The 11,669-nt window shown below is 50.0% G+C and overlaps 1 protein-coding gene across 1 annotated transcript in view; it reads right to left on the bottom strand.

The window, feature by feature from the left end:
- Nucleotides 1–3,977: 3,977 nt before the first annotated feature.
- Nucleotides 3,978–11,669, bottom strand: part of LOC116866607 (L-gulonolactone oxidase) — a 31,109-nt gene continuing 23,417 nt past the window's right edge. Inside the window, exons 9-12 of the mRNA XM_032855663.1 lie at nucleotides 8,036–8,185; nucleotides 6,996–7,160; nucleotides 5,006–5,096; nucleotides 3,978–4,293 (exon numbers count right to left, since the gene is read on the bottom strand). Coding sequence (XP_032711554.1) covers nucleotides 4,165–4,293; nucleotides 5,006–5,096; nucleotides 6,996–7,160; nucleotides 8,036–8,185 — 535 coding nt within the window. The 3' untranslated portion in view covers nucleotides 3,978–4,164. The remainder of the gene's footprint in view (nucleotides 4,294–5,005; nucleotides 5,097–6,995; nucleotides 7,161–8,035; nucleotides 8,186–11,669) is intronic.

The following is an 11,669-nucleotide window of genomic DNA, read 5'->3' as shown; positions in this document are numbered from 1 at the left end:
GGCCTCTAGGAAGCTCATGGCAAAGTGGGAGCAGGACTGGATGTTCTGAGAAGAGAGGGCTTGGCACCTGACTGGCAAGGGGGTGGGGCACCACCAACCCTGTGGTTAGCCCTATGGTGACCCTCAATGGCCTTCAGCTAGAAAATTGTAATAAAAAATAATCTCTGCTCACTGCATGGTGAAATGATACTGGAATTATGCAGTGTACAGCTTGTGCAACTGTACCAGTACCCCTAGGTCAGCTGAAGCCCTCTACCACTTGGCCAACTGCTTCATGTCATCTCATTATGTCCCATAGTTTCTCTCTAGGCAGGGGTTATTTCCCCACATTACAAAGGCTTCTAGGAGTAGCCTTCATTAGAAAAGCATGTGACCCAGAAAGCCTAGATGCAAGAACATCTGACCCTTGTTCATTGTGGCCCCCAGAGGCTATTGAAGGGGACCCCAGGTTGTCCACCCTTCATTGTGAAGTAGCAGAGAATAGGGGAGGGGTGGGAGCCAGGAAGCTGCCCATGTGTGCAGAGCAGAGCTCAAAACTAAGTGGTGGGGTTGGGGGTCAATGAAAGGCCATTTGGCTCCCGCTTCACTTTCCTGAAGGGCTTGTGACCTCTGGGACACAACATTCAATATCAAAAGGATTCTGCAATGTTAATTTTTTTTAAAGATTTTATTTATTTATTTAACAAGAGAGAGAGAACAAGTGAGCACAAGGAGGGGGAGAGGGAGAGGGAGAAGCAGACTCCCCACTGAGCAGGGAGCTCAATGTGGGGCTCGATCTCAGGATCCTGGGATCATGACCTGAGCTGAAGGCAGATGCTTAACCAAATGAGCCACCCAGGCATCCCTACAATGATAATTTTTTGGCAAGGATGAACTTCGGGCCTCAAAAGATTCCAAATCAAAGGAAGAATAAATTATACTCAAGAAAAACCTGAGCCAGAAAAGACATCTGGGTTCTCCAATAACTGGAAAGTTTATTTCCAGAATTTCTTTTGCCCTAGCATTCCAGAACTTGAAGTTTTACTGAATCTGAAGGTTTCAGACTTAAGACATTTCACTGTGTGTCCCTCAGGATCTGTACTTCTCCTGCTGGGGTCAATGTGAGTCTCCAGAAGACCCCAGAACAAAGGTGCCACTCTTTCCTAGAGGAGAAATGTCATTTAAAGATTTGGAAAGTAAAATTTTACTCAAAAGTTTAAAACACAGTTACATAATGAAATAGAATGCAACATCCATAGATTTTAGAAATGAAATTCAAACTCTTAAAAACTTAGGGCTGCAAGACAGACCTCGTAAGGTTTGAAGACATTGCTTTTCCTAACTTGCTGTGATGTTGGACAAGCTTCTTCACCTCTCTGAGCCTTGGTTTCCTCATCTGTAGAACCTGAGAGGGACTGGATTTCCAAAGCCTCAGGGTATTGACTGCTATGCTTTTCTTTTTATTAACTTTACCCGTCCCTTATGTATCGGTCAGCAACCTCTGGAGAAATGGCACCAGTGCACAGCTCCTATCAGTTCAAGAAATTGGCTATTGTGATTTTCCCAAACCTGATATCCGTGGGGGCAGCCCCACAGTCTGGAAACTCAAACACTCTAGACAGAAACTCTCAAGGCAGAACTCATTCTTCCAGAAACCTCAATTTTTGCTTTTAAGTCTTTGAAATGATTGCACAAGGCCCACCCGTTTTCGAGAATAATTGCCTTTGTTAGGTCACTTGACTGTAGATATTAACCATGTGTACAAAACACCTTCAGAACAGTACTTGGATTAAATAACTCAGTACTAGAGTCCAGTAAGTTGATGACATAAAACTAGCCGTCACGCCTGTGATGCACTCTTCTGAGGAGGGTCGAGTCAGGACCTGAGCTGCTCAGAAGGACCTTAAGCTTCATTTAATGCTCTATTGTCACTCTCTTGACACACTTGTTTTGCTCTGGACCCTGTGAATTACATAATCAGCCCTGCTGAAGGGCGGGGTCTGGCTCTCCTGGCCACGGACTTGGATCTTCTGGCTGAGGGAGGCTCCCTGAGGAACCTTTGTTCCCACCCCTCGCCGCCCCTGGGCCTGCCAGGCCTTCACGACTATGCCATTTCCCTGACACTTCATCGGACTCCTCCCTGATATTGCTACTGAATGTCCTCTGCACATTAATTTTGCTTCCCTGAGCTTGAATATAAATTCCTTCATGTTTATTGGAGTAAGAAATCTCTAACACAAAATTTATCATTTTAACCATTGTCAAGCATACCATTCAGTGACGTTTTTATTTATCCACAGTCATGAAACCACCACCTCCAGCCTCCTCCAGAGCTTTTTCATTGTCCAAGACCAAGTCCCCAGTGACTACCAGCTCCCCATTCCCCCACCCCCAGCCCCCTGCAGCCCCCATTCCGCTGTCTCTATGAATCTGACTGCACTAGTTGCCTCATCTAAGCGGGATCATACAGTGTTTGTCTTTTTCTGACCGGCTTATTTACCATGATGTCCACAAGGTTCATCCATCTTGCAGCCTGGGTCAACATGTCCTTCCTTTTCAAGGCTGAGTCTACTATACATTGTGCTCCTCCATTTCTCTCTGCCAAGTTGGGCAGCTTCCACATTTTGATGATGGTGAATAAATTCTGCTCTGAACATGCTGCACAAATCTCTCTTCAACTCCCTCCTTTCAGGATTTCTGAGCGTATACCCAAAAGTGGAATGGCTGGATCACATGGTAACTCCAAGTTTAATTTTCTGAGGACCCACCATATTGTTTTCCAGAATGGCTGCGCCAGGTTACGTTCCCAGTTGATGCTTAACATTTCCTCTCCACATCCTTCACAGCACTTGTGGTTTTTTTTTTTTAAAGTTTTTTTATTTATTTGACAGAGATCACAAGTAGGCAGAGAGAGAGGTGGAAGCAGGCTCCCCACTGAGCAGAGAGCCCGATGTGGGGCTCGATCCCAGGACTCTGGGATCATGACCCGAGCCGAAGGCAGAGGCTTTAACCCACTGAGCCACCCAGGCGCCCCATGTTTTTTTTTAATTTTTTAAGTAATAATGAGCCTAATGGGTATGAAGTGATAATCTCACTGTGGTTTTATTTGCACTTTGGAAATGATTAAGGACATGGAGCATCTTTTCTTGGGCTTGTTGGCCATTTGGGTATCTTCTTTGGAGACATGTTTGCTCAAGTCCTTTGCCCATTTAAACATTTTTGTTTGTTGTTGAATTCTAAGAGTTCTTTATATATCGTGGATATTAACCTCTTTTGAGAGATGAGATTAGAAATTTCTTGAGGCCAGGAACCTGTCTTAATGTTTTGATTTCCCAAAGCACTTGACACCCTAGTAGATGCTCAGTGAATACTCACAAAAGAATGGCCACAAAAAGTGGTAGGCCAGAGACCAGTTGAAACTAAGTTTGCAAAACAAATATGAAGAACATTTTCTAGGCCTGCCCGCGACCCGTTACCTCTGGTGAGAAGCCAGGAAATAAGTGAGCCTCCTGTTCCCCAAGGATTACCTGGAGATGAAGAGGTGGGAGGGCAGAGAGTGAACAATTCTTGGTCTTTATTTGAAAGGAGCAGCAGGCCCACTTCCCACACACATCCCCTGCAACAGACACGCTTGAAGGTCAGCCTATGGGAGGTCAGGTGGACAGACAGAAACTGGGAGAGGGCAGCCTTGGGGCAGATCGGTGCTGACCTTGGCATCTGAGAACCCCTCAGGGTGTAAGAAGGCAGAGCACAGACCCGTAACAACTGTGCCTGAACACATGTTCCTGGAGGCCTGGGAGTTACAGACCCCTAGCTGGCAGGTGGAACCTGTGAATGACCGAATCCCTGACCTCTTAAACAGAACATTTTGGGGTTTCTCTATTTCCTGGGAAAACAACGTGGTGATTTTAGGTTCAGGAAAACGGACTGCTGCATGTAAATGATGTCCATGGAGACTTGGGAGCTCTTCTTTGCGGGGGGTGGGATGGGTGGTGAGGACACAGGAAGTAGAACAGGGAGCCCTGCAAAGACCCAGGCTCATCTCTGGGGACTGGAGCAGCTGTGGGGGCAGCAGCCGAGGGCCTGCAGAGAGAGGCCAGCTCCCCTCCAGGCCTGTGGGATGTTGAGCCTTCATTCTCGCTGGAGGGATGAGATGGGGTGGGCTCAATTCATTTTCTTTCTGTTTCAGTAGAACACCTTCTCCAGATATGCATTCAGGAACATCCCAGTGGGGTCCAGCTTTTCTCGAATGGCACAGAACTTTGAAAAGGCTGGGTACATCTTCTCAAAGTCCTTCCGGGTGCAGTTGTGGGCCTGCGGAAGCAACCAGACATGACAGGCCTTGCTCCCTGGAGCTGGCATCTCAGCGGGGCTGCAACCCAGCAACCCTGAGTCTGTAGGTCTGCATATGTAACACTCCTACTGCTGGGCACATGCCTGTGTGCACTCCCTACACGTGCACGCGTGCTTGAAAAATGTACCCCTAGCCACACGGGCACGCATGCGTACACACACACAATGTAAAGACCCAAGGAGACAGGATGTTCTAGAAGGTAGAGGATGGTGTTACAGTGTTAATGGGAAACGCCCCCCTTCCCTTTGGCACCGCACAGTGCGAGAGCCTAGAGGGCTCTGGCCCCAACTGTATGAACTGTAAGTCCCATCCCTCTGAGAGCCTCTCAGTTTCCCATCTGCTAAAGGGGCTCACGGCTTCCTGCCTTACCCTGCTCATGGGGTTTCTATGGGAATCAAATACAGTGAAAGAGGACAAATTTCTCAGAACATGCCAAGGGAGTGGTCACCCAGTACAATCACTGAGCTGCTGGAATGTGGATGAGGCGGGGGAGCCGGGTCTGGGTAAGATGGTGGAACCCTTCCTTCCCATGACTTGCTCGGCACCCCAGACCCCAACTTCTGAGCCTTGGGCAGACCGAGGACCAGGGAAGAGAGTCACCCTCTGGGGAAACCCCAGCTCATCACAGCTGCCCTGTCAAGGGCCCCGGAGCCTCTCGCTGGCAAATCCTACCTTGGCCCAGTGAGGCCTGCCCCCAACCTTCTTCATGATGGTCTCATAGGTCAGCCAGTAATCCAGCCGGGGCACGTCCTTGCCGTAGGGCCTGGTGGGGAACAGGAGGTGGTGAGGTCCTGTCCCCGCCCTAAGCATCCCGCCACGGCAACAAGGCACTGTCTTCATGCCATGCCCAGCATGCGGCATGTGGTACGGAGATCAAGCCGGTGGCTCTGCCCTCAGGACTTGGACGTCAGTAATCAAGCAACCTGAGGGTCTTCCTCACTGCTCATCACCTGAGGGATTTCAGAAAGTGTTGCCTCCTCTCACAGGTTTTATAGTTGGCATCTGAAAATTATCCTAAATTCAAATATACATACACACGCCCACATCTTTATGGGGTAACATATAAATATGCCATTTTTTTAAATGCCATGCAGTTTTTCTTTCTTTTTTCCTTTTTTTTTTTTTTTTAAAGATTTTGTTTATTTACTTGACAGAGATCACAGGTAGGCAGGCAGAGAGAGAGAGAGAGAGGAGGAAGCAGTCTCCCTGCTGAGCACAGCACCCGATGCTGGATCCCAGGACCCTGAGATCATGACCTGAGCTGAAGGCAGAGGCTTAACTCCCTGAGCCACCCAGGTGCCCCATCTTTCTTTTCTTTTTTAAAGCTTTCTTTCTTTCTTTAAGATCAAGAGAGAAGAATGTGGGAAAGGCAGAGGGAGAAAGAGAGGAGAGAGATCTCGAGCACACTCGCTGAGCACAGATGAAGCCCTGTGCAGGGCTCGATCTCACAACCCTGAGATCACAACCTGAGCCAGTATCTAGACTGAGACACTTAGCTGACCAAACCATCCAGGCGCCCCTAAATATGCCATCTTTTTGACAAAGCCTAGGAATCTCCAAGTCCCTTCATCTGATGTGTGGAAAGCATGGCCGTTATCACTGGTCGGTCAGTCCTCACGGTCCATCAGCCAAGTCAGACTTACTGGCAGACAAAGTCTCAGTCAAAACTTTTTAAAATTCAAATAAACATGATGCATACCCATGGCAACTTTCTCACTTCTCATCTGCATTCACAAGTAGGGAGAGGAGAGATAGAGGGACAGATAGATAAGCTCTGAGCCTTGCCAGAAGGCTGTCCGTTCGTGAGAGCAGCTGCCTCCTCCCGTTCAATGCATCTTTCGTAAACTCTCTTTTCCGGCTTTTCGGGAAACCTTTCTGAACAGTGCACTCTTTAATTGTCCCTTGGGCATCCTCTAGGTTTGAGGTTTTTACAGGCTGGAGAAATACACCATAGTAAGATTCAAGCTGGGCAAGAGGGATGTTTTTCCTTTGCAAAGTCAGAGGAGGGGAATTATCAGTGAGAGGCGGGAACAAGAGGCAGAAGGAAGATACATTTTGCACAGGACATTTTCGAAGAGATTAACTTCTTAAACCGTGCATGTCCGTAAGCCTTATCCTGGAGACTGCCACATATAACTAACTAGGAAAGAGAAAATGCCGCCATGAGCCTACGTTGTCTGCACAGAGCCTGGAGGGGCTGGTTGGGATGGGCCAATGCAACCGGGCAGGCAGCTTGAATTGAGCATGACCCCCTCTTCCACTTAACCTAAACCTAGCCTCAGAATCCTTCTCAACACAGCGCTCCAGGCTCTCAGAACCACCAACCAGAGTAGGCACACGGCACCCCATGCCTTCACCACAGAGTACTGTCTATCTCATAAGAGGTAGTTATTCATAGTCACATGACCTACTAATTAATATTAATAATGCCATTAACATAATACCATAATTCACATGATTCACTTGCTATAGGTGTAGGAAGCCCAAGGAGAAAGAGAGACTTCTTCCTGCTGCCAGGATCAGAGAAGCCTCCCCAGAGACAGGAGCATCTGAACAGGCCTTCAATTATGAGGAGACGGGTCCTTGCAAAGCATGGGGAGGGGGTGGGAGAGGCTGCCTCGCACAGCCCACCCCAGCCCACTGCTCCCGCTGAGCCGGTCACCTGTACATGATGATGTTCATGTAGCAGCTGTCCCTCTGGAAGCAGGGACTCAGCAGGATGTCATCCCCGCGGGTGAAGCGGACCTCCACAGGGTAGTGGGCCACCATCTTGGGGTGTGCCTCCAGCATGGCCTTGAGTTCCAGCAGGGCCTCCTTGGTCTTCTCTCTGCACTCGGCCGGGGGAGTGGGCATAGACCTCAGGAAGGGGTCTCCTGGAGCCCTCACACAGGGCCCTGCACAGCCCCCCAGCCCGCACCCAGACACAGGAGGGCTCCCAGCGCCGAAGGAGCTCCATGCTGCTGGCTGCTCTCCAAGTCCTTCTCACAGAAGGGGGGGCCTGAGAATGTGCCTCCTGGGGAGCTTCTCTGGCTCCTGGTTCAGCCCCGGACCCCCGCCCAGCTGCGGGCTCCCCTCAGGTTTCTGGAAATAGCTGTCCCACACCCCCGGCCTCTTTCTTTTCTGACAGAGTAAAGTCAGTACGCTTCTAATACATCCACTTGTTCTAATATCCCCCACGGGACAGCAGTGCCCCAGCCCCTGAACAGAGACAGGGGCATCCCCTAAGCTGTGGGCACCATCATTCCCTTTTCCCGGAGAGAGACAGAGAGGGGACCATTCTGAGAGAAAGCTGTAATGAGTTCTGGGGCTATGGACCTAACCTAGGTCCTCACTGGACGTTCCTCCCAAGGCAGAGTACCTGCCCCTGGCATGCTAGGTGGGCTCTGCCCCCCGATGGACAGAATGCAGGGGACAGTCTTTCAGAAAAACAAGCAGCTGGGCAGGAACCCCCACACTCCAAGCCCATATGCTGTGACCCACCTCTGGGCTGGAGAGGGACCAACAGGAGAACAGAGAGGATTCCGTGGCTGATGTCCCCTCAGAGGTAGAACAGCTGGGTACAAGGGTGCCAGAAGGGGACTTGGCCTCTGGAGTTCCCCCTCCTAACAATGGGTAGGACTGGGAACGTGGTTTCTGTGCAGCGAGGACCCAAGGGGGTCTCTTGGACCCTGACCCCCACAGCCCGGCCTGCACAGCCCCTACCTGGGGATGGCCCAGTCCTGGACGTGCTGCTTGAAGCGGCACTCGTAGGTGAAGATCTTGTGGCTGACGTTACTACTCTCCTTCTTCCTGGTGAACAGGAGCCAGAAGAAGAAGCGATTGATCCAGCCCACGAGGCCTGGCAGGAAGGTGCTGGAGGGACAGCGCAGAGGGGCAATGAACAATCATATTACTGGGAAGCCTGGGTGGTTCAGCTGGTAAAGCGTCTGCCATCGGCTCAGGTTATGAACCCGGGGTCTTGGGACTGAGTCCCATGCCAGGCTCCCTGCTCAACAGAAGTCTGCTTCTCCCTCTCCCTGCTGCTCTGCTTGTGCTCCGACAAATAAATAAAATCTTAAAAAAAAAAAAATCATTCTCCAGCATTTAATGAGTCCTGGCAATGTGCTTACAAACCACGGGCTAAGCTCCTTACAAACCTCATTCCCTACAGACTGCTGCTTCACGGTCTCTGCAACTCGGACACCTTCCGGGGGATACAGATGTCACTTCTACATCACCCTCCCAACCCTGCCAGAAGCCCCATGGGAACAGCCCACATGCGTGCCCCCACTCTGCCGCTGAGGACTAGCTTTGTTTTCAGTGTTTGAAGTTTTTTCTTTCTTAATTTTACCATGAATGAAGTTAATTCATTCATGGTAAAAAATACCTAACATAAAATCCACCATCTTAGCCATTTTTAAGTATAAAGTTTAGCCATGTTAAGTATATTCACGTTGTCCTGGAGTGAATCTCTTTAACCCTGCCGAGCTGAAACTCTGGCCCCAGTGAACATCTTCCCATTGCCCCTCCCCCAGCCTCTTTCTGTCTCCAGGAAATGACCCCCTTGGGGTCTCCCAGAAGTACAATCGTACAGTATTTGCCTTCTGGGATTGGCTTCCTTCCCTCAGCCTCTTGTCCTCAAGGTTCATCCATGTTGCTGCCTGCATCAGTGCGTCAGAACTGCCTTCTTTTTAAATAATATACAGCATATTAATAATATGCCATTTTAAGTGAGACTACATTTTGCTTATCCATTCCTCCATCGCACACGTGGGCTGCATCCACCTTTTGGCTAATGTGAATAACGCTGCTACGAACATGGGTGTGCAAAGATCTCTTTGAGTCCCTGCTTTTAATTCTTTTAGATACATACCCAAAGAGGACATAGGCTCTGAGGCTGGCTGCAGGGGCCTGTCCCGTCATCCCGTTCATGAAGCCGCTTCCTTCCCCGCTCGGGCTCCTGTGAGCTGAACTGGCTCTACTCATGTTAGTGGCATAGCTCGTGCCTCTCCTGGAGTCACTTGAGCCTCCTGGTAACAAGGCTTGCCTAGCTTCTCCCTGCTTGCGGGTAGCCTCTGCTTAGAAGCACCCTTACTACACTCCTGTCCCTTGCGGCATCCTTGCTGTCTCATTTCCTGTCAAAAATCCATCCCAGCTGCTCAGAGCACCTCATGGCCGTTACAGATAAACAGTGGATTCACTTAGGTGGGGCACCAGAAACCACTGTGAGAAGGGAGTAAGGTCTACTGCACACCTTTCATGCAGACCCCATGTTGAATCCTCCAAACAACCCAACTGTTGCTAGTGGCTATACTTCATATATAGGTAAACCACAGCTCAGAGAGGCTGAGCGATTTACCCAGAGTCACACAGCAGGAAAATGAAGGAGTGAGGACGAGAGTCCACATCCACTTGAATCCACAGCTCATGCTCCTCTCATGGGCCCAAGCTGCCAAGTTTCCTGGGATTCAGAAAGTGTCCCCAGGTACCTGCTGCAGGGGTAGGGTTGGGGGAGGGTGTCGTCAGTTTCAAGGCAGATGCTCTCTGTTGTCTCTGAGGCCAGGGGCTATGGTGGGGCTCCCCACTGGCTCCTGGCCATGGGGCTATTCTAACCAGAGTTGCTGAGCTTGGTCTTGGCTCTGGCTCACCCTTCAGGGACCTGTTCCCAACAGCCTGCCTTTCTGTCCTGGTCACCTCTGGCCACCAGCCTCACTCCTACAGTGGAACCCCACTGAACTCTTCAAAGACAGGCAGCAAGCTTTTCAGCTGGCAATTTTTTTTTTTTTAAGCCTTTATTTATCCATTTGACAGAGAGAGAGAGAGAGCGCACAAGCAGGGGAAGCAGCAGGCAGTGGGAGCCCGATGCAGGGCTCAATCCCAGGACTCTTGAGATCATCACCCAAGCTGAAGGCAGTCGCCCAACCAACTGAGCCACCCAGGTGCCCCTTTATTTGGCATTTCTTACACAGATATTTAGGAGCCGCCCCCCAGGTGCCAGGCACTGTTTGGGGGCACTGGGGTCTGAGTGTGATGGCAAAGATAAGAGTCCCTGCCCTTGCCAGGACACAGTGAGTTTGGCTGTGAAGCAGTCATTAAACCACCAAGTACCAACTATTAATCCCTTCTTGTTCCCACACCTTCAGGCCACAGCTTAGTGAGCACCAGAGAGTGGCCGGGGTGAGCTGGATGGACGCAGTTTCCAGAAGCAGCTAAACCAGAGCCATGTGGGCTGAACTCAGAGTCTGCCGAGCTCTCACAGAGCATCCACTCGGGCCAGGAAGTGGTAGCAGTGATTTAGAGCCCAATTTATTTGAGTGGTCACTGGGCTCGGGCTCCCCAGACACACACACATAAAGCTGCTGAGAGGCTGTGATGGAAGGTGGAGAGAAAGCCTGAGTCGGCGTTTCCACTCATTCCCATCCATATTGTGCTGGAGCGGTGGCCCCCGTGCGGTCTTCCTCACAGCTCCCTTGCCCTTCCCTGTGCAGACGCAGTGCGTCCTGCTTACATTTCACTCTCCTAACACTTTCCAGGCAGTTAGTCACCCCAGCGTGGGTCCCCTCAGGTGCCACCTGCAGCTCCCTACACCCCGGGGAGGCCAACCCTTCCCCAGATCCCCGGATGGAGACCTACAGAGCCAAAGATCTCAGCCGCGTCCAGGATGCGGCAAGAACTCCAGCTAGTTCTGCATGTCCTGTCATGGGTGCCACCCATGGTGGGTTTCTCTGCCCTTTTGGTAGGGAAAGATTTCTTTTTTTTTTTTAAAGATTTTATTTATTTATTTGACAGAGAGAGATCACAAGTAGACAGAGAGGCAGGCAGAGAGAGAGAGGGAAGCAGGCTCCCCGCTGAGCAGAGAGCCCGATGCGGGACTCGATCCCAGGACCCTGAGATCATGACCTGAGCCGAAGGCAGTGGCTTAACCCACTGAGCCACCCAGGTGCCCAGGGAAAGATTTCTTAACAAGACACAGAAGTCCCCAAGGTGAAAGAAGAGATGGCCAAATTTTACTCAATTAACATTAAATACATCTGCGTGTAAAAAAAAAAAAAAGCCATAAAAGTGAAAGATGACACAAACAGGGAGATGTTGCAACGCAAAAGCTGAGTGCTCAAGATGGACCAATAAAACCCTATGGAACGGTAAGAAAAAAAAAATGCCCACTCAATTTTTAAAAAGGGCAAAAAACATAAATAGGTACTTCACAGGCAAGAAATCCGAAGGGTCCATAAAATGGAAAACTGGGCACTCTTCCTAGTAAGCATGGAAATAAGAATTCAGAACCACAGTAAGCTACTATTTAATACACATCACCTGAAAGTGTAAAAGCCTGACAATTCCAACTTTGAGCCGCTTG

The sequence above is a fragment of the Lontra canadensis genome, unplaced genomic scaffold (assembly GCF_010015895.1).
Source record: "Lontra canadensis isolate GAN:19392208 unplaced genomic scaffold, GSC_riverotter_1.0 scaffold10, whole genome shotgun sequence".
In the NCBI taxonomy this organism is placed as follows: domain Eukaryota; kingdom Metazoa; phylum Chordata; class Mammalia; order Carnivora; family Mustelidae; genus Lontra; species Lontra canadensis.
Note: the sequence above shows the minus strand (reverse complement) of the source record. Positions and strands in the feature narration are given on the sequence as shown.